At 44.7% G+C, this 23561-nt stretch overlaps 2 protein-coding genes across 2 annotated transcripts in view; one reads left to right on the top strand and one right to left on the bottom strand.

Annotated features, from left to right (window-relative positions):
• Window positions 1-3634: 3634 nt before the first annotated feature.
• Window positions 3635-8850, bottom strand: LOC146664419 (hydroxycarboxylic acid receptor 2-like). The gene is made up of 4 exons (XM_085415403.1): window positions 8729-8850; window positions 7730-8000; window positions 5549-5850; window positions 3635-4612 (listed from the first exon to the last, which is right to left on the bottom strand). Exons 2-4 carry the CDS (start codon window positions 7818-7820, stop codon window positions 3944-3946), a joined length of 1062 nt encoding a protein of 353 aa, XP_085271529.1. The 5' UTR covers window positions 7821-8000; window positions 8729-8850; the 3' UTR covers window positions 3635-3943.
• A 5842-nt stretch (window positions 8851-14692) lies between these two features.
• stxbp4 (syntaxin binding protein 4) overlaps window positions 14693-23561 on the top strand; it is a 51937-nt gene continuing 43068 nt past the window's right edge. The window contains exon 1 of the mRNA XM_085417312.1: window positions 14693-14873. Within this exon, the coding sequence (XP_085273438.1) occupies window positions 14818-14873 (56 nt within the window). The 5' untranslated portion in view covers window positions 14693-14817. The remainder of the gene's footprint in view (window positions 14874-23561) is intronic.

Genomic DNA, 23561 nt, shown 5'->3' with positions numbered 1-23561 from the left:
TCTGAACTGTTTAAAGTGAAATTATTCCCATTGATCCATCCATCCATCCATCTTCTTCTGCTTATCTGGGGCCGGGTCGTGGGGACAGCAGCCCAAGCAGAGAAGCCCAGACCTCCCTCCCCCCAGTCACCTCCTCCAGCTTGTCCAGGGGAACACCAAGGCATTCACAGGCCAGCTGAGAGATATACAGTGGGGCAAAAAAGTATTTAGTCAGCCACCGATTGTGCAAGTTCCCCCACTTAAAATGATGACAGAGGTCAGTAATTTGCACCAGAGGTACACTTCAACTGTGAGAGACAGAATGTGAAAAAAAAATCCATGAATCCACATGGTAGGATTTGTAAAGAATTTATTCGTAAATCAGGGTGGAAAATAAGTATTTGGTCAATAACAAAAATACAACTCAATACTTTGCAACATAACCTTTGTTGGCAATAACAGAGGTCAAACGTTTACTATAGGTCTTTACCAGGTTTGCACACACAGTAGTTGGTATTTTGGCCCATTCCTCCATGCAGATCTTCTCGAGAGCAGTGATGTTTTGGGGCTGTCGCCGAGCAACACGGACTTTCAACTCCCGCCACAGATTTTCTATGGGGTTGAGGTCTGGAGACTGGCTAGGCCACTCCAGGACTTTCAAATGCTTCTTACGGAGCCACTCCTTTGTTGCCCGGGCGGTGTGTTTTGGGTCATTGTCATGTTGGAAGACCCAGCCTCGTTTCATCTTCAAAGTTCTCACTGATGGAAGGAGGTTTTGGCTCAAAATCTCACGATACATGGCCCCATTCATTCTGTCCTTAACACGGATCAGTCGTCCTGTCCCCTTGGCAGAAAAACAGCCCCATAGCATGATGTTTCCACCCCCATGCTTCACAGTAGGTATGGTGTTCTTGGGATGCAACTCAGTATTCTTCTTCCTCCAAACACGACGAGTTGAGTTTATACCAAAAAGTTCTACTTTGGTTTCATCTGACCACATGACATTCTCCCAATCCTCTGCTGTATCATCCATGTGCTCTCTGGCAAACTTCAGACGGGCCTGGACATGCACTGGCTTCAGCAGCGCAACACGTCTGGCACTGCGGGATTTGATTCCCTGCCGTTGTAGTGTGTTACTGATGGTGACCTTTGTTACTTTGGTCCCAGCTCTCTGCAGGTCATTCACCAGGTCCCCCCGTGTGGTTCTGGGATCTTTGCTCACCGTTCTCATGATCATTTTGACCCCACGGGATGAGATCTTGCGTGGAGCCCCAGATCGAGGGAGATTATCAGTGGTCTTGTATGTCTTCCATTTTCTGATGATTGCTCCCACAGTTGATTTTTTCACACCAAGCTGCTTGCCTATTGTAGATTCACTCTTCCCAGTCTGGTGCAGGTCTACAATACTTTTCCTGGTGTCCTTCGAAAGCTCTTTGGTCTTGGCCATGGCGGAGTTTGGAGTCTGACTGTTTGAGGCTGTGGACAGGTGTCTTTTATACAGATGATGAGTTCAAACAGGTGCCATTCATACAGGTAACGAGTGGGGGACAGAAAAGCTTCTTACAGAGGACGTTACAGGTCTGTGAGAGCCAGAGATTTTCCTTGTTTGAGGTGACCAAATACTTATTTTCCACCCTGATTTACGAATAAATTCTTTACAAATCCTACCATGTGAATTCATGGATTTTTTTTTCACATTCTGTCTCTCACAGTTGAAGTGTACCTCTGGTGCAAATTACTGACCTCTGTCATCATTTTAAGTGGGGGAACTTGCACAATCGGTGGCTGACTAAATACTTTTTTGCCCCACTGTATTCTCTCCAGCGTGTCCTGGGTTTGCCCCAGATCCTCCTCCTGGTGGGCGAACACCTCATGAAGGAGGCACCCAGGAGGCATCCTTGTCAGATGCCCAAACCGCCTCAACTGGCTCCTTTCGATGTGGGGGAGCAGCCACTCTACTGGCCAAACTTCTCACCCTATCTCTAATGGAGAGGCCAGCCACCCTTCAGAGGAAGCCCATCGTGGCGAAGGCGATCGTGGCTCACGAGTTGGGAGTTCGCCTTGTAATCGGAAGGTTGCCGGTTCGAGCCCCGGCTTGGACAGTCTCGGTCGTTGTGTCCTTGGGCGAGACACTTCACCCGTTGCCTACTGGTGGTGGTCAGAGGGCCCGGTGGCGCCAGTGTCCGGCAGCCTCGCCTCTGTCAGTGCGGGTGGCTGTGGCTACAATGTAGCTGCCATCACCAGTGTGTGAATGTGTGGATGACTGGATATGTAAAGCGCTTTGGGGTCCTTAGGGACTAGTAAAGCACTATATAAATACAGGCCATTTACCATTTCTGCCGCTTGTATCCTCAATGTCATTCTTTCGGTCACTACCCACAGCTTGGGATCATAGGTGTGGATGGGGACGTAGATCGACCGGTAAATTGACCCTCTTCACCACAACAGACCTGTACAGTGTCTGCATCACTGCAACCGCAGCAACAATCTGTCTGTCGATCTGTTGAGCTTCCTTCTCCTGTTACTCATGAACAAGACCCCAGGATACTTAAACTCCTCCACTTCGGTAAGAACTTGTCCCTGAGCCAGAGTGGGCACGCCACCTTTTTCCGGCTGTGAACCAATCCAAGCTGAGCTGGAGGCCATCACCTGATGAAGCCAACAGAACCACATCATCCATGAAAAGCAGAGATGAGATCCTGAGACTACCCAAGTGAAAGCCTTCCGCCACTTGGCTGCACCTAGAAATTCTGTCCATAAAAATTATGAACAGAATCTGTGAGAAAGGGCAGCCCTGGCGGAGCCCATCACCCACCAGGAACCAGTCCGACTTATTGCTATGCGGCCCAAGCTCTTGCAACAGTTGTATAAGGACTGAATGGCCCATAGCAACGGGCAAGACACCCCATACTCCTGTGTGGAGTTTGCATGTTCTCCCCGTGTTTGCGTGGGTTCCCTCCGGGTACTCTGGCTTCCTCCCACAGTCCAAAGACATGCAGCTTGTGAGGATAGGTCAATTGATTAATCCAAATTGCCCATAGGAGTGAATGTGAGTGCGAATGGTTGTCTGTCCCTGTGTGTTGGCCCTGCGACAGACTGGTGACCTGTCCAACATGTACCCCGCATCTCGCCCTATGACAGCTGGGATAGGCTCCATCCAGCCCCCCCCCCCGACCCTGAAAAGGATAAGCGGAAGCGAATGGATGGATGGATGAATGAATTAATGAACTGAATGAATTTACCCCTATACATCAGACAGGCTCCCACTGTCAATCTTTTAAAATCTTATCTTAAAATGCATTTTTATTTACTGGCTTTTAATACAGCATAAGAGTTATTTGTTATTAGAGATGGCACGATACCACTTTTTTATTTCCGAAACCGATACCGATATCATAAATTTGGATATCTGCCGATATCCGATATAGTGTAATTTTTAAAATACCTAAAAGAAATTTACTGAATATACCTTTAATTCAATTTAAACTGGTAAATTATAGAAACATTTTAAGCTGACTTATGCACAGAGACCAAAACAGTTTCAGTATCAGGCTGTAAACATATTTTCTTCTGCTGCAGTTTAGCATGGTACTCTATGGGGACTGGCTCACTGCTGGAGCCTCTGCTGGATGTCAGAGGAACTGCAGGTTTTGAGATCTCAGTGATGTTTTTTTATTTCTGTTTTTAAAATATTTTTTTTAATCAAAATAAAAAAATATAAAAAACAAAAGACAAGGCTTAAAACTTACATTTAAAGAGTTCAACAGGAAAAATATTTCAAACTTGACTGAATATATGTTTACATGGTTATGCGACAGATTTTCAGATTCATCATAAAACAAGCCAAAGATATAACTTTATGCAAAATTATACAAAAATAAAGGAAATCAGAGCAGGGAAAAGGTTTCACTTCTTTGATTAGTCTTTATTAGCAAGGAGCAGTTTACTATTTCGCCTCGCTTCCTCAATCAGTCCTCATGGATTTCATCTCCTCCTGGGTGGTCGACTGAGTTCCCGAAGAAGACGTCTTGTTGTCCTCCGCGTCCTGCCCACAGCGAAGTGCACAGGGCAGCGCACCCACCAGGGCCTTCCTGAACATGGAGCTTGAGAAGATGTAGATGATGGGATCCAGGGCCGAGTTCAGGAAGTTCAACCCCAGAGACACGATGCTGAGCTGGGTGAATCTGTAGAAGCTGGTGCAGTCCCACGGGCGGTACGAGCGGATGATCCACACTCCGATGGTTGTCACCGTGGTGGGCAGAAAGCATACCATGAATACTGCGACGATGGCGATGCACACTCGCATCGCCTTGTGCACTTTGTCGGGTTTGCCCATACATCGTTCCTTCAGGAAGCTGGAGATCCGGATGGAGCAGAACAGCAGCATGGCCATCGGGAAGATGAACTCCAGCACGGTGAGGATGCGATGCATGGCCACCAGGATGATGATGGCTCGCGACGCCTCTTTGTAAGACGTGAAGAAGAAGCACTGGGTTGTGTTGCCGCTGCCCTTGATGTGGTTGTAAGCCAGCATAGGAACCCGGGGCGTGATGACCAGCAGCCAGACAAACAGCGACACGAACACCGCCTGTCGCTTGGTCATGCGGTTGAAGCGGTGGTGAGGATGGACCACCTGGAAGAAAACAGCACTGGTGATACTGGTTCTGAAACTTCCACCTGAATACAATTATCTGGATAAACAAGTAGGAACTTCTGTTCTACATCATCTAGTTTGGGGTCTCCTCCAGTAGACACACAAAAAAATCAGATTTGGGATTAAATTACAAACTAGCTCAACATTTCTCTCGCCAGTTGGTAGACCCACACCTGAAGTTATTTTGGCACACCCTGCACCGTCACATGATGGGTTTTTCCTGGGTTTTAGGGGCAGAAGAACATCAAAACATGTTCCTATTTTCGGTATGTCGGGATAGTGCCGAAACTAAAGCAGCAGTTTCTGTTTAAATCATCTTTTGAATCTTGAAAATGTTTGATGGTGAAATTAATTGTGTGCCTGGCACTGATTGGCCAATCATCATGGTTCCTGCAGCGTTATTGGACCATTTGTAAACAGGAAACCAGTTTTCATGTCACAGTGTCAGGTGATGGATGGATGGATTTAAAGATCTCAGTCAGGTAAAGGTCCTAACTTCCTAACACAGTTTCAGTCTTCCTTCCTTCAGCTTCATTTATAAATGACAATGTAGAATATGATTACAGCTATTTATCCATTAATTTAGCTGAGTGGGCTACTCTTTATACCGCTACCTAACCATACCAGCTGTTTACCCATGTTGGCTTAACTTTAGTTTTACCCAGTTATGTCATCAAGCTATTTACATCAAGCTATTACTACCAACTTTTCCCTGTTTGGAGCCCCATGAATAAAAACAACCTGTATCACTTTAACAGACCTGCAGCACACGAGTTTCCCGTGTTGGAGTGATTCAAAAATATTAGAAATGCAGTCAGAGGTTTGTTCTCTTTACCAGGAATGTGGCCCAACGAGGTGCAACAAAAAACTTTGTTAAGCATTTTTACAACTCCATCACCACGAGGACTCTCTCACCTTAAAGTAGCGATAAATTGCCACCACGGTCATGAGTGCGATGCTCGCCGAGCGGTTGGAAAACATCAGGAAGAGGTTGATCCGACACATGCCGTCTCCAAACACCCAGTGACTCCTGAGCAAGGCGTCGATCCTCAGAGGTAGACTCACTAGAGCGAGGAAGTCTGCGATAACCAGGTTGAAGAGGAAGAGGCTGTTGGGGTTCCACGCCTTCAGTTTGAAGCAGAAGATCCACAGAGCGACCAGGTTTCCCAGCAGCCCCAGAATGACGTCGATGATGAGGACGGGTGGCATGATCTTACCTTGAAATGGGAGACGGAGCAGATAAAGTATCTTGGAGTAAATATTACTAAAGATCTATCTAAGATATACAATGCAAACTTTAATCCTTTAAGTTATAAAATAAATGAGGATATTAAAAGATGGAATTTATTACCATTTTTAAATTTTGAATCACGTATAGATACAGTTAAAATGAATATCTTGCCTAGGATGCTCTATCTGTTCCAAACACTCCCTGTAGAAATAACTGACAAACAATTTCGGGAATGGGACAAAATAATCTCTAGGTTTATATGGCAGGGGAAAAAACCACGGATTAAGTACCAAACTATTCAGTTGGCTAAAGACAAAGGAGGGTTGGGGTTCCCATGTTTGAAAGACTATTATATTTCTGCTCAATTGAGAACATTAGTGTGTTGGTGTAATGTAGATTATCAAGCGAGATGGAAAGAACTACAACTAGAAACAGTGACTATAAAAGATTCTCCAATTCAGGCAATTCTAGGGGATGTGACACTTATTAAAAAACAAATTCATCAAGGAAGCCAATGGATTAACCTACCCTTAAAACTCTTACAATTTCTTAATAAGAATGATTGGATTGAAGAGGTTAGGATTTTAAGATGGTGCGCTTTTGACAGTGATTTTTTACCTAATGAATTAGACGTAAGATATAAAAAATGGGCTGGACAAGGTTTAACGGCATATTGTATGTTTTACGATAAGGGAATTCTTAGGGACTTCCAATCAATAAAAGATCAATACCAATTAAGTAAAACGGACTTTTTTAGGTTCTTACAAATTAGGCATCATATAATCATCATATAATCATCATCATATAATTTTATACCTAAGAGAACAGATCTTTTTTCTTTACCTGTTCTGAGTATATTTGTCAAGGCCTATCAGGCTGACACAGGCCCTAAGGTGATTTCAAGATTGTACAAGGGTATACAAGAGGTTAAGAAGTGGAATACTACCTACATCCAAAAAAAAAATGGGAAAGTGAAACAAATATAGCAATATCAGATAACATTTGGTATGAGCAGTGCGCTTTTCAGTGGAGAATTTCTAGTTCTAATACATGGAGATGTTATGGTTGGAAGAGTATCTGTAGGTTTTTTATTACTCCTGCACAAAGTAAACATTATTTTAACCACTCTAATTGCTGGAGAAATTGTGGGGCCCAAGGAGTAAAACATTTCCATCTGTTCTGGTCTTGCCCAAGGATCAACATTTTTTGGGTATTGATCCACTCTGAGTTGCAGATTATTTTTTGTATGCAGCTTCCCTTTAATTGGGACGAACTTTTGTTTGGATATTTATACTCAGTAAATGTAGATAAAATGTCTAAGCAGTTGTATGGTATCCTGAGTTTGGCTGCCTGTAAAATTATTACCAAGAAATGGCTTAGTGCGAAAATTCCATCACTGGGTGATTGGCATGAGAGTGTATATGGGATGTTTAAAATGGAAAGAATTACCTTCATTAAAAGACTCCAGTTTGATATATTTAGTGAAATTTGGGGTAAAAGGAAACACTACATCCAGTTAAGGAGACCTGATCTTGTTTGAATCTCTGTAACTATATATGCCACATTTTTGAATCGTTATGTGTTTATATGTATATGCTAGTATGTATGAGACTATAAGTGAACACATATGTAAGTAGGTATGTGTATGTATGCCTAAGAATATGGGTGTGTGAGTGAATATGTGTGTGCGAGTACATACACACTAGAGGGTACACCTGTCTGTTTTTGGTTTTTTTGGGTTTTTTTTATTTATTTATTTATTTATTTATTTTTATTTACATCTGATCTTGTTTATATGTTTATTTTGGATTATTTGTGTTTATATAGGTTGTTTAATAAAAAGAGAATAACAAAAAAGATCTTACCTTCCAGCCCAATACCGACAGGTGGGCAGCCACCATTGGCAGAGGGGGTGGTGAGGTTTGAGGCAGTGGTGAAGTTTGGCTCTGAGGTCATTTTGGTGACTCGGGCAGAAAGTCCTTGAAGTTTATTGAGGATTATTCTTAAGTTTGACTGTTAAAAATATCTGTGGGTTTGGTGGTTAAATCTGAGCGAGGGGGAAAGTCTGTGTGACCACACCTTGGAAAGTTTCCAAACTCTTGAAATTTGAAGCTTCCTCTTGTTCTTCCTTTTTTTCTGTTTTAAAACAGCAGAATTTAGATTTTTATCAAAGATGACATGAATCACTTCCACTCTTTCACAAGTCCTGGACATGCTGGGATCCAAAATATTAAACAAACAGAAGAAAGACCTAAAAAATGTTTAATTAAGTCAAAATACTTTCTTTTACAGTGAAACAACAAATGACAAAGTTCACAAGTTAGAGTCAAATGTCAATCAAATACATTCTCACGTCTGATATTCTTTTCAATATTCTTGATATTTATAATTGACTGATTTGTTTATTTTAGTGCAATTTCTTAAATTTGTAAACAATGTAACATATTATTAAAATAGCTGAGTCTGTTACTGTCTTGGAGCAACTGTAACCCACACAGTTTCCTTAAGGATTAATAAAGTATTCTGATTATGATTTAACAAAGAAGTGTGCCATTACGGTGTTATTGTGCCATATAATATTCAATCAACATGAAGTTTTAATGGCCTGAAGTTCCCAGCTACAGGATTCAGTTATTAAATTACAATAAACACAGATAGCTCTATCATAGCATCACAGCTGTTCCAGGAAAAATAAACATTTTTTAAAATATGCATGGAAGGTTATTTATTTTTAGTTTACATGTGGCACTTTTAAGGAGTTTACACTGAGAATATATGTCAGCACACGCGGATTAAACAGGCCTGTGTATGTTTCCACATCTGATCCAGAGAATCAGAGGAGATTAGATGAATCCAGTACTCACCAGTCCCGACGCGAGACGTTCATCCATAAAGTGTCCGAGGAGGAATGATCTTTGTCGGGTATTTATGTCTCCCGCGGGAGGATCTTCCTCGTCAGCCCGTTGCCCCACAGAGGCTGGTACAGAGTGTGAACGAAGTCAGAGTCAAAAACATTTCACAACACATTTCACAAACTGAGGGGCCGAGGAAAACTACTCAGCCAAGAGTGCTACCAGTAACATGACATACTTTAGCACCAGCATTTAACTGGTTATACAAATATTTAGATTTTACAGGGAATCCTTTCCAGGCGTCCAAGTTACTGAAAACTTTACAGCCTATTCTGCTTTTCACTGCTTTACTGCTCTTTATTATTCTCTGAGACTCCACCAGAGCTGCTTTCCATGATTCTGACCTCATGATGTTGTTATGAAGTTAGATATATATTAAAAAGCTTTGTTTATACGTGACCACGAGCACTTCCTTGACCCGTGAATCTGCGCTCATAAACAGTCCAGGTTTGTTTATAGTTTGCTTGGTTACCATGGAACCAGGTAACGAACAGACCTTTGTGGTTTTAGCTCGCGCGTTTCTGGGTCAGAGGTCGTCACATTTACTGATATTCTCGCCGGCCAATGTCTTTGATGCGTCATTGCTGACGACCTGAGGGTGAAACTTGTTTCCTTCTGTGGGGACAAACACGATGAAGAATGAGGAAGTGTCGAAATCTCGGTGTTTCTGTTGAGCTGTGGGTTGGCCTGATCCACAGAGGTGTAGGGTTTCTAAGACTGTTTTCTCCTGCTTTACACTTCCTGTGACTCACACAGATGAGTGTTTGATTGTATAAATATCAGCTAAACTTTAGAATTGAACCCTGACAGCTCAGAACTGGAAATATTTCATATTACATTAAAGAACTAACTAAAAACTGCTCAGTTACTCACCAGCACCAGAGGTTAATAGTAATAATAAGATTCAGAGTTTAGCAGAAAATAAAAGACTGCTGCTCAAACAGAAACTGATAATAAAGCTGTAAAACCATAAAGGAAAGATGGTGAAGCTCTAAAACACTCGTGTCTTTTTCTGTTGTCTCAGTGAACTCGCCTGTAAAGAGCAGCATTAAAAATGACTCCAAGCTTTCAGTCTCAGTGAAAACAAAGACGCTGGACGTTAAAGAGTTCATAACAAATCTGAAATTTAAGCACGTCATAATTAATTATTAATTCTTTATTTAACCAGGAAAGACCCACTAAGATTTAAAATCTTATTGACAAGGTGACCTGAAAAAAACTAAATTTACAAATTATGAAACATCATTGATCACAAAAATCTAAATAAAAAGTTCAACAGTGTCACCAAATAATTCAACAAACAACACATTTGCATGCAGATCTTTGAGTGTTTAAAATATTAAGCATTTGTTTTAACAGACTCAGAGAAACAAGATCCTTGTAAAGCATCCTTATAAATTCATATCTGGAAGATCTGCTGCAGATCATTTATAAATGAGAATATCCTAATGGTTTAATGTTCCCACTGATAAGACTTCACTCAAAAGACCAATCTGAATTTCGGTTTCAGTTTTTTTTTTCCAACTTGTCATGGACCAGGGTCCCAGCGCTCTCAGTTCTCTGGTGTTTTTGTTGTTTCGTTCACTTTGTTAGTCTAAGGTTATTCTGTAGTACCTAGGTTGTTCTGTTTAGCTTTTCCTCCTTGTGTCTTTGCCCTCTGAGTGTCTGTTTAAGATAAGATAAGATAGAACTTTATTAATCCCTCGGGTGGGTTCCTCTGGGAAATTCGATTTCCAAAAAAGCACAGCACCGACAGAAGTTACAGAGTTATACACACACACATATATATAAATACAGAGACAATATAAATAAAATATACGAAGGGGATAAATAGAATAAATAGGAATAAAAATAAAAATACAAGTGAATTGCACATTTCAAGTATTGAGTCTATTGCACCGTTGACTATTTACAAAAGTATTGCACAAAAGGTATTGCACAGTGAGGTGAAGAGGCACTACAGCTTAGTTGTTCCCTCCTTTGTCCTCCTGTTTCCCCTCCCTCTCCCCTCCAGAGAGGAGTTAAACAGTCTGATGGCGTGTGGGACAAAGGAGTTTTTAAGTCTGTTAGTTCTTGTCTTTGGGAGAAGCAACCTGTCACTGAACAGACTCTTCTGGTTGTTAATGGCCGTGTGCAGAGGATGCCTGGCATTGTCCATAATGTCCATCAGTTTCTTTAATGTCCTTTTCTCTGCCACTGTCACCAGAGTGTCCAGCTTCATGCCGACCACAGAGCTAGCCCTCCTGATCAGTTTCTCCAGCCTGGATGAGTCCTTATGTTTGTTTGTGCTTATGTGAGTTCTTGTGCCTTGTTTCCCCTCCTTGTGTTTTACCTCGCCATGTTTATCTGTTTCCCAGCCCGTCATGTCTGCTCTCTCTCTCCCTCGTGTTCCTCGCTTCCTCTCGTCTGCCTCTCCTCCTGTCCGGCATCATGTTCCTCTGTTTCCTGTTTTATTGTGAAGGGCTCATGTTTCCATGTTCATCACGTTCATGACACCAACTGTTTGATATGAGACTTGGAGGGAGGAGAGAGAATCACCAGTCAAGAGTTAGATACCAAATCAGTCTTCCAACCGCGAAGAGCTGTGATAGATGGAAAAGTCAAAGAATTTAATTTAGTGTTGGAAACAACATGTATTTATTTTTTTGCATTGAAAAGTAATTTTGAACAGCACAAAGTTTGCTGAACAGTATTAAATGATTGTTGGAGCTGAGGTGTGGAATACATCACAGTGTCGTCGGCATAAAAATGGAAATTAGTGTTCGATACTCCTTGATCAACATTAACATATCTGGTGAATAATAATGGCCCCAGGACTGAACCCTGGGAATCACATCAAGGAAGCAAGATCAAAAAATGATCAGACCTCAAAAAGATGTAGATAATGGGCAGTTACAATGTAATAATAATTTAGGGCTTGGTTTTTTTTAAAAATTATATATTTGTAGCAATGACACAGTGTGTTACATACATAATGTCCATCCATCCATCTTCTTCTGCTTATCCGGGGCCGGGTCGCGGGGGCAGCAGCCTAAGCAGAGAGGCCCAGACCTCCCTCTCCCCAGCCACCTCCTCCAGCTTATCCGGGGGAACACCAAGGCGTTCCCAGGCCAGCTAAGAGATATAATCTCTCCAGCGTGTCCTGGGTCTGCCCCGGGGCCTCCTCCCAGTGGAACACCTCACCCAGGAGGCACCAGGAGGCATCCTTGTCAGCTGCCCAAACCACCTCAGCTGACTCCTTTCGATGTGGAGGAGCAGCGACTCTACTCTGAGCCCCTCCTGTATGGTCGAACTTCTCACCCTATTTCACCCTTTGGAGGAAGCTCATTTCCGCCGCTTGTATTTGCGATCTCATTCTTCGGTCACTACCCACAGCTCGTGGCCATAGGTGAGGGTAGGGACGTAGATCGACCGGTAAATTGAGAGATTCGCTTTTACACTCAGCTCTCTCCTCCACAATAGACCGGTACCAATCCTTCTGTCAATCTCCGGCTCCCTTCTCCTGTCACTCTTCAACAAGACCCTGAGATACTTGAACTCCTCCACTCGTCCCGGGATGAGACCCTGACCCGGAGTGGGCACTCCACCCTTTTCTGGCTGAGAACCATGGCCTCAGATTTGGAGGTGCTGATCCTCATTTCCGCCGCTTCACACTCGGCTGCGAACCGTTCCAGTGCCAGCTGGAGGCCCTCACCCGATGAAGCCAACAGAACCACATCATCCGCGCAAAGCAGAGATGAGATTCTGAGACCACCCAAGTGAAAGCCCTCCGCCAGTTGGCTGCGCCTAGAAATCCTGTCCATAAAACTTATGAACAGAATCAGTGACAAAGGGCAGCCCTGGCTTCAATGCTAAGTTGTTTGTCAGTGATAAATGTGTTGAGTCATGGATTATACCCAAATATGAAAAAAGTCCATCTTGGGCAACAAACTACATACATTTAAAAGGAGAAGTCCAGTCTTTGCTCTAAAGTCATGATGTGAGTATCAGGCTCAGCAGAGTCGTGTTCATCAGCTGGGAATGGGACAGTAAGCACGCCTGACACTTTGGTTTGATGTAAGCAGCTCGCACTGCTGATATTACAGCTGAAGGAAGCTAACAAGTACTGGGCCTAGATTTCAGCTGCAGTGGTGTAAAGAGTTCAAACTTTGTGATGATGTATGAACTAGAGATGGACCGATCCGATATTACGTATCGGTCCGATACTGACCTAAATTACTGGATCGGATATCGGAGAAAAATAAAAAATGTAATCCGATCCATTAAATATCACGAAAGCACCTCACAAAACTTGCAACACACCGTAACTCACCTCAGGTTAGCACGTCGGAGCAGTATGCATCACGTGATAGAGCGGCTGTGGCATGCGGGACCTGTCGGTGGTCTGGATAGCATTTGGAGCTTCGCTAGCAACCCGGCATTTCATCTCCGACAAAGTTATCCCGAGAGAAGTAAAGCAAGTGTGTAAGTCCATCTCTGAATGTTTGTAAAGCATTCCTGCGTTAAGCTTAACGAGCGACTGCCTCTTCTTGCTGCTACTTCAATCATGAAACTGCTTAACGATCAGCTGATCGGCTTTTCTGTCTCGAGTCCGTGTCTCTTGTTTGCTTTTGGCCCACTTTGCACCAGAAAGAGGAAACCAGCGGCTGAACAACAGCAGCACGTTTAAGCTTGATCAGCTGTTGTTAGAATTTATTTAATATTACTTTCTACTCGAGGATCTTTTTCTACGTAGCTGACGGCTGGTAACTGTGCAGGGGCGGATCTAGCAAAGTTTAGCCAGGGGGGCCGATAGGGCATTAACAGGGAAAAGGGGGCACAAAGACATACTTTTCTTTCTTATTCTCATTTAAAATGTCTAGCTTTTAATAAATAATTATCTGACAGCCAAAGTTTTAATTTGATGCAAAATGAATAGAAGTCCATTACTGTATATAGTAACTATTAAGTCTAATATACCCTAGTAAGCTATACTACTTTTTCCTTTGGGAAGGTACCATCTGTGCAGTCTGCAATTTTGTTGAAGAAAGATGTTGAATCTATTTAATATTTCTTGAAAAATAATTGATTTCTGTGCATTTTTTTTTCACACTGCATCAAATTAAGGTTGATTACGGCGATTAAGCATCATGAGGTGGAGCGTGAGGGGTGGTTCCCTATTTTTTATTTATTTATTTTTGTTGTTGCTGGGAGTTGGAACCCTATTAGTTAGGTTGCTTAATATTTATGCTAAGTACTCTTTAAAATACCAGAATAGGGAGGATGGTGTAGGTTTAAGTTTATTAGATTGATCAGTATTGCTGTACTATGAAATATTTTTTTTTGCATACAGGTATAACAGAATAGCTTTAGTGTAGTTGTTGTTTTAAACTTGAGTATGAACTTATACAAAATGCAGCAAGATATTTAAAAAACAGTTTTGTTGATTAAAAAACATTATATCGGATTCATATCGGTATCGGCAGATATCCAAATTTATGATATCGGTATCGGTATCGGACATAAAAAAGTGGTATCGTGCCATCTCTAGTATGAACCAGGAGACCATCCCAACCAGTCTCCAAATGTGAGCCTGAACTGAACTTCCTGCCCCTGCTTACAGGTGATCTTCACCCACAGAGTCTACAATTCAACACATTTAATCTCCTGTTTAATGCTCTCATCCTGCAGCTGAAGGAAACTTTAAAGTTTGGTGTGTGTGTGTGTGTGTGTGCGTGTGTGTGTGTGTGTGCGTGTGTGTGTGTGCGTGTGTGTGTGTGCGTGTGTGTGTGTGTGTGTGTGTGCGTGTGTGTGTATGTGTGTGTGTGAGGGACGGGTATCAGCACGGATTAGTGAGTAAAGGTAAGCGTGTCTCTCCCTGTCTAGGCGGATTTCCATTCCTCTCCTCTCTGTGCGGTCACACACACCGTTTGAACCGCCGCTGCCGCCTCTTCTCATCTCATCGTCTCCTCCTCTCGGCCGCCCGTCTCGCTCCTGTTTTTTTTCTTTGTGTGTGCGTTTGTGTGAGAGCTCTTTATTTGTTTGTCTGAGGCCATCGTGCGATGCCATTCCTCCCCCATGACGCTGAGCGATTCGATGGGCTGTCTCTACTCTACTGGTAAGCTAATTCTTCCTCTGCTCCTCCTCCTCCTCCATCCTCTCTCTCTCTTTGTTTTAATGGAGAAACTTGTCTCCTGTACATGCTTCAGTGCTTTTGTTTTTCTGCCTCGCTCTCTGCTCATGTGGGTCGCAGACTTCAGAGGTGAAGCAGGTTTACAGGCTGTTTGGCGCCAGATGCCGCGGAGTTTAAGTCCACATGCTTGTACGCAGTTCTGGGTCAGAGACGCTTTAAAGGACAGTGCAGCGCTCGCTGCTCCGCGCGGATTTCCATTCTTATTCTATTGTTTTGCCTTCCACCAGATTTTAGTGGCACATACTTTTTTTACTCCAGTGCTCTGATTTACTCATGTTGCACCTGAAGGTCACACATTTCAAATTCAAATTCAAATTCAAATTCAAATTCAAATTTTATTTGTCACGTACACAGTCATACACAGTACGATATGTAGTGAAATGCTTGGACAACTACTCGTGACCTAAAGAAAACAAAAAAAGGAAAGGCTATGAATAAGATAGGAAATAAATATGCAAAATTAAAAAGGGTAAATTTAACTAGGAAGGAATAAAATATAAATTAAGGTTAAAAATGAAATAACTGTACAACACAAATTAGAATGAAGGGTAAAACAGATAAAACAGTGCTGCTGTCGTCGGGTGAAAGAGCAGAATGAACTCTTAGCTTATGAGAACCAAAGTTTGGCTGCAAGTACAGATGATTTAATCCAGTAATTTAATTTTTATTTTTTTATTCCTGTGAATTTCCTCTGTTGTTGTTACTCGTCTTTGCATCGCTTTGCATGCATGAAAGCTTTCGATAGGCCAAGTTAGAACTGCACAGTTTAACAAAACGTGCACAGCCGAGATGCTCAAACCAGAGAATTTATTGTAAAATGAACAAACTAATAGCTGCACGGACTCTGAGATTATGGGCTGCTGCTATAAAATAGTCCATCTCTGACCACCATCTCTCAGGTCACAGACCTACAACTTAACACGTCATCAGCCCTCCAAAAAGACAGCTGCTTGATTGTAGGAAAACAATCATATCATCTGTAGTTGTGGAAGGATAATTTAAATTAAAGGCAATAAAAGTTGACATAGGGTCAGGAATTAGTCCGGCCCTCCTGCCGGTTTACCTCCGCAGTGGGGTGAAGAGAGGTACAGGGATCAGCACACTCACGTGCCTCAGGATCAGTCCTTATGTAATGTTTTTCTACTCTAACTGATCCTTACTACTTCTCTCACGCACATTTGAATCGATGTTTTGTCTAAAACATGCAGGCACACATTCACAGTCACAGTGCGATGAGTCCATCAGGGTTCAGTGTCTGGCCCAAGGGCACTTTGGCATGCAGACTGGAGCATTGAGGGATCAAACCACCAAACCCTGAGTGACCCTGATGAAAAGGCATCCAGTGACAGTCGTTCCATGGTTTCACCTCCAGAACGCTTTGGTTTTGCCTCCTCTGCATGAATGTTATGAACCTCCGTTATTTTAGCTGGAACTGAAATAAACAACAACCACGTTCTGGGTTTAGAAAGAGATAAAAATCCACGGCTGCAAAGGGACCTGCTGCTGATGGACAGACGAGCCAGGTTAGGCGTAAACACATGCGTGGATATCACCTAGAAATCAACATCAGATTGACTGATGGTTTATTGCAGGAATGTACTCAACAGCAACACGTTGCAGTGGTAGTTTCTGTGTCATCTCATCAGTCTATCAGGGGGTTGTGGAGGAGTTTTGCTCCACTCTTCTTTGCGGCGTTGCTTCGTTTCATTCAGGTTTGCAGCATTCATTCATGCACAGCTCTCTGAGCTCTGCAGCAGCTCCATTCTTTTCTTTTTCAGTTGTTCTGTTGGAGATCTGCTGCGGTCCTGTTGATGACCCAGTTTGGTCCAAGTTTCAGCTGTGGGACAGATGGCCTCACACTGGCTCTAGATTACTTTGGTATACAGAGAAGTTTACGGTGCACTCAGATCATCATCCCTCCACCACCGTGCTCATGGTCGTATGAGGTTTGGTTTCATCCAAGCATGCTGCTGTGCATTAAGGACAAACAACTCCACTCTGGTCTTGTTCACTGCAGAAGTCTTTGCTTTGTTCAGACACAGCTTTACAGATGTAAAGAACTTCAGCTGCAGTTCTTTGGAAACCTTCTGCTTCAGTCATCTGAGCATCTTTAACCTCCTAGGACCTGGCGTCCACATATGTGGACATCACATTTTGGGTTGTCTAGACCAAAATACTAAATTTTGCTCTACAAGGACCTACGAGGACATTACACTGCCTCTGTTTTATCAAAATTTAAAACAAATATCCTCATATGTGGCTCTCATTTTTCTTAGAAACAAAAATTGGTTTAAAAAAAAAATTGGTGATTCTTTGTTTTTACATTCATCAGGTCCCAATATGCCCAAATATCAAAGAGAAATTAAGAATGCTGCCATGGAAGAGTTCAGGTCTTAGGAGGTTAAGCAGCTCTAATGTAGACTCACCATTATTATACACGCCATGTTAGGACCAGTGTTAGGGCTACAGAACTGCATTAACTCTCCATGGCACAGATTCAACAAGGTGCTGGAAACATATTGAAGTGTTGAATGTTGGAGAAATCAAAACAGGAGTGTTTTACAAGTGTTATGAAGTATTCAGCTCAACTGTATTAAACAGCATGACTCCTGGCAATCAAACAAACACACTCCATGATAAGCATCCCTTACTTCTTTTTATGTACTGGCTATGAATGAGACGTGAAAGTGAAACGTGAGCCAGCAGTTCGGGTTTCCTGCACAGCTTCCTGTGTCTGGTAATAATCTGTCAGCGTGTGGATCCATCCCCATCACTCAAGCTGGGGAAAACATCTGCTGCGCTTCACCGCAGGGAGTCTCCTCTTTGTGTTCCCCCTCTCGTGCTTTTATTTGACACTTAAACATACAGAGAAAGACGGCAAACAGACAGGAGCAGATTAAATATGCAAACACCAAACAGTAATCCTCACGCGCTGCAGCTCTCTGCACATTTGCATAGCTCACGGATCAGCGTGCATTTTCATCAGTTTAGACTGAAGAAAATAAGTTATCTGTTCATTTGGCTGCACAGATATTTAACACAACACTGGAAGCAAACATTCAAACCTGAACTCACTTCCTTCTCTTCCTTCATTTTCATGTGATCCTCTCTTTGCTGGAACATTTGAATGAAATTAAATCCTGGCTTTCACAGCTCTTGGGGGAGGTGGGGTGACGCTCAAGCAGCAACTTCAACGGCTGAAAAATGAATGAGACAGAAACTGCAGTTCTTTTAATGTCCACATAAAGGATGTTCAGCTTTAAATGTCCAGCTTTACAGCAGAAGTTACGTCTGAACTTAAACCTTATTGTCCAGCTGAGTTTATTTCCCCAAACTTTAGAGGAGACTTCACTAAGTGGAATTAGTATGTGTGATGAAATCATACAGTGCAAGGATGCAGCTAATCAAGAAGAAGACAAATAAGAATTCGGCTGTTTTTACCTTTCAGTTCTCAGTCCTCATTGGTTTTTGGATTAAAAGAAGCATTTTGCTAATGTGACATCTCAGATACAAGTTGGTGTAACTCTCCAGCTGGTTGCTGCAGAGAGGTGCATGGTGCTGCTTTGGTCTCTAGCAGAATCAGCATCACCTGTTGTTCACGTGGAAGAATGATTCACCAAGTGCTAGTGACACTGTGAAAATGCTGACTGGAGACCTTTCACCTTCAAAGTAAAAGTTCCAAATTTGCTGGTTTGCACTGCATGTTTTAAAGCTACACTTTTGCTCAGAGTGTAAATGTTAATATTTTGCAGAAAGGTCTGCATCTTTCATTAAAAACTTCAGCTGATCGCAGCCGTCTGCCTGTGATCAAAGCAGTTGCAAGGAGGTTTTTGGTGCAGCAACCTCTTTGCAACCGATCTCACCCAGCAAGCCTCCTGAAACCATCCACAACCACTGCGGGAACACACATTTTTCCCAAGTGACCGGAGGTTCCAGGGGTGTAGTCTACTCCTCTGTAGGCCTTAACAGGTGGACAAAGAGCTGATGATGACTGTGAAGGAAGAGCTAGAAGACTTTAACCTACTGTCAGGTAAAACACTCAGTCATCTGTGTCTGTGGACAAAGACCCTGAGGTGGGCTCAGTTAATGTTAAAACTTTGTCAGATGTTGGAACATCTGAAATATGTGCCTCACTTTAGAAGTGAGGGTAAAAGACGTTTTCAGGTGGAGAATATGTGTCACGGCTGGCGGAATGAGCCGTGTGGTGTGGAGGAAAGGGAGGACCCAAAATGCAGCAGTGACTGATGATACGAGTGATGTTTATTTACAAAGTGACAATGGCAGAAACAGGCAGTGAGGCATGACAAAACGACTGAAGAAACCTAAACTGGGAGAACTAAATGACAAACCTGAGACCATACAAAAGGGGTGCGGGGCAGAGAGACGCAGAGACAGGAACACCATAGAACGCAGACGAGCCGACAACGAACACAGACCGACACCCACTATATATACACACACACACACACACACACACACAAGGTAATCGGGTAATCGCACACAGGAGGGAAGAACAGCTGATCTGAATACACATGATGACTGGAGGACACAAGCTGAACACAATGACAACAGACACAGACTTTCAGAACAAAACAGGAAATCTAGAACCCGAACCGGACACAAGGGGGGAGGACACAGAATAACTAGAACAGAGGGAAATAATCACAAAACACAAAACGCTGGGTCAACGACCCAGGACCATGACAGTACCCCCCCTCCAAGGGCTGGCTCCAGACAGCCCAAAACAAAAACAGACGACCAACCCAGGGCGGGCGGCGGGGGCCCAGGACGGAGGGACCAACACAAGCTCCAGCAAACCGAGAGAATTGTCCAAAACAAAAACACACATGCTGGAGCACGAGAACAAAACACAGTTCAGGAGGCCGGCCCGGAGGCTGACAACTCAGAAGTCCAGGACAGTTCATCTTCTGAGGCCGGCCACGTCGGCGACGTAGATCCATAAGCCGACCGAGCGGAAGGCAGCGGTGGCGGAGTGGAGGCAGTTCAGGGGGCCGACCGTGCACACGGCAGCGGCGGCGACGGGGAAACCGTTCAGGCGGCCGACCGTGCGGACAGCAACGGCGGCGACGAGGAAACCGTTCAGGCGGCCGACCGTGCGGACAGCAATGGCGACGATGACACAAGTCTGGAGGCCGACCGCGCGGAAGGCAGCGGTGGCAGAGTGGAGGCAGTTCAGGGGGCCGACCGTGCACACGGCAGCGGCCGGACCAGACGAGGCTGAAGCAGAGGCCGGACCAGACGAGGCTGAAGCAGAGGCCGGACCAGACGAGGCTGATGACGATGCTGCAGCCGGGCCAGGCGAGGCAGATGACGATGCTGCACCGGGCGAGGATTAAGGCTCGGAGGCTGCAGCTGGCGAGGACGATGAGGCTGCAGCAGGCGACGGCGTGGAAGCCAGAGACTGTAGCGCTGCAGGCGTGGAAGAAGCTGCTGCTGCCCGTGGCGTGGATGAAGCTGCAGCTGGCGAGGATGATGAGGCTGCAGTTGGCAGCTGGACGGGCTCCTCGGGCCCTCCAGCTGACGAGGCAGGAGGCTGGCTAGGTTCTCCTGAACCTCCAGCTGACGAGTCTTGAGGCTGGACGGGCTCCTCGGGCCCCCCAGCTGACGAGTCTTGAGGCTGGACGGGCTCCTCGGGCCCCCCAGCTGACGAGACAGGAGGCTGGCTAGGTTCTCCTGAACCTCCAGCCGATGAGTCTTGAGGCTGGACGGGCTCCTCGGGCCATCCAGCTGGCGAGACAGGAAGCTGGGCGGGCTCCTCGGGCCCCCCAGCTGACGAGGCAGGAGGCTGGACGGGCTCCTCGGGCCCCCCAGCGAAAACAGTCTCTGGACCAGTGGGCACCGGGGCCCCTGGAACACACAGGTCAGAACCAGTAGGCGCACGGGCCTCTGGCAGGCACAGGTCAGAACCAGCAGGCGCACGGGCCTCTGGCAGGTACGGGTCAGAACCAGCAGGCACACGGGCCTCTGGCAAACACAAGGCAGACTGCAGCTGCACAGAGCATTGACCCAGCTCGGGCAGCGACAGCCGGATACAGTCCTCAGCTGGCTTCTTAATCTCCAGGGGTCCAGAGTCGGCCGGGGGCTGGGACCCAGCCTCTGGGGAGGCCCTGGAGTGTGTCACAGTCTCTGGGCTGGCCAGCTTTTGAGGACTGATTACAATATTATGTGGTGTGTCTCTCTGCTTGACATGAACAGGTGAAAAATAGTTCTTTCCGGGTTGGATGGACTTAACTTGTTGTGCAGGAGGAGTTGGTGACAACGATGGCTGAATAGGTGATAATAAGGCGGATGAGTCTCTTGTCAACTGAGCTATTGACTGAGCTATGGATTGTAACCAAGTGTCTAATAGGTCTGGCTGTGACTGTAATGGGGGTGACGGTTGAGTGGCTAACTGAGCTAGTGGCTGCTGGGCAGCTAACTGAGCTACCGGCAGGGCAGCCGACTCAAAAAACACAGCCCCGGAATAAACAGACACACAGTCCAAAACAGAAAAAGGGTCCTTTTCACTCACCACAGCTGGCAGTTCCAAAGTCCTAGTCTTCGGCTGTGGGGTGATGCGCCGACGGCGCGATCGTCGCTTCCTCCCGGGCAAAACCTCCGGCGGGCCGGGCAAAACCTCCGGCGGGCCGGGCAAAATCTTCGCCGCCGGGCTGGGCAAAATCTTCGCCGCCGGGCTGAGTTGGGAAGCGGTAGCGGCTGGTGGGTGAAGGTGCAGTTCGTTGAGTATGAAGTCCTGTGCGAGCGGGTGAAGAGAGTCCAGCAGCCAGGAGTGAGCAGAGATGAGCTGCTGTAGCCTGGCTTCTACAGCGCGGAGACACTCTTCCCCCTCATGCTCGAGCCATAGGTTAACCAACCTGGAAACAGAGTCAATTAGTTCCTCCCGAAGCTCCTCGGAAGGTGCGGATGCCGCTGGGTCCATGTTTGGTCGGCTCGTACTGTCACGGCTGGCGGAATGAGCCGTGTGGTGTGGAGGAAAGGGAGGACCCAAAATGCAGCAGTGACTGATGATACGAGTGATGTTTATTTACAAAGTGACAATGGCAGAAACAGGCAGTGAGGCATGACAAAACGACTGAAGAAACCTAAACTGGGAGAACTAAATGACAAACCTGAGACCATACAAAAGGGGTGCGGGGCAGAGAGACGCAGAGACAGGAACACCATAGAACGCAGACGAGCCGACAACGAACACAGACCGACACCCACTATATATATACACACACACACACACACAAGGTAATCGGGTAATCGCACACAGGAGGGAAGAACAGCTGATCTGAATACACATGATGACTGGAGGACACAAGCTGAACACAATGACAACAGACACAGACTTTCAGAACAAAACAGGAAATCTAGAACCCGAACCGGACACAAGGGGGGAGGATACAGAATAACTAGAACAGAGGGAAATAATCACAAAACACAAAACGCTGGGTCAACGACCCAGGACCATGACAATATGTGACCAGGCTTCTCTTTAGATATAATTTTATTGTACATGGAATCGATCGCTTTAAACCAGCAACATTAAACTGGTGAATGTTCCATTATTTCATTAATGACCAGTTACTAAAAATAGAAAAAAGTCAGTTAAAACTGTGACACATGGATCTGTTTAATATCTACATAACAGCACAAAACCTCAGGGACATCTCTTTCAGTTTCATTGATGCAGCCAGTAAACTATACTGCAGGTTTAAGTGGAAGGTTTGTTTCTTCTGCAGGTAAAGCTACAGATGAGGTGCGTAGGTGTAGGCGATGGTGGTCTGGAGGCTCTGCAGCGGTGTTAGCGTGTCCTCGCTGGCGCCCGGCCTCTGTGGGATGTTAATCATTTGCGACAGGTCGTGCAGATTATCAGGTATTAAGTGATCAGTTTAATTGCTCCCTTGTGTCCCAGCAGTTGGCTTCGCTGCACATTGTCAGCTGCTGTCGTCTGTTTGTGGGCCTGGGGGAGCTGCTGCTGTCAGGTTACTGATGTGGAAAGGTACGTTTGTTTTACGTGTAGTAGACAAACTCACGATAATGACTCTTCATCGCTGAGCCGGGTGCAGGCGGAAGCCAAAGGTTATGCAGAGTGATAAGATCTGGCAGCGTCTTGCTGTACTGATCCAGGCTTACAGTGAATGCATCAAATACCCAAGTGAGTCTGAGCATTTAGATCTGAGTTCATGCCTGCACTGATGTGTTTGACAGGAGAGATTCTCATTGGCCAAAAGAAAAATCCAACTATAAATTAACTATAATGGAAATCTATAAATGGAATAAAACGAGACTCCACACCATCTTTAGGACACAGAATTTCACTGTGCACCAAAACTGGAGCTGTTAGCCGTAAAGCAGCCATATGATTGGACATTTTAACATTGAGTGGCCTTTTTTTTTTTTTTTTTCCTTTTTTGCCTGTCCCGTTTGGCTCTTTTGCATCAGAATTATTGTCTAAAGGCAAAGGAAGATGCCCGACGGATTTACTTTACCAAATGGACCATCCCAGCCTTGCCGTAATGGTCTATTTGATTCACCTTTTATTGTTTATTTTATTTTATTTTTACTTGTTAAATACGGGACCGACTGGGGAAAAGAAAGAGGGAA

The sequence above is a fragment of the Rhamphochromis longiceps genome, linkage group LG8 (assembly GCF_057381845.1).
Source record: "Rhamphochromis longiceps isolate RC_006_pf linkage group LG8, R_longiceps_female_GT1.1, whole genome shotgun sequence".
NCBI lineage: Eukaryota > Metazoa > Chordata > Actinopteri > Cichliformes > Cichlidae > Rhamphochromis > Rhamphochromis longiceps.
Note: the sequence above shows the minus strand (reverse complement) of the source record. Positions and strands in the feature narration are given on the sequence as shown.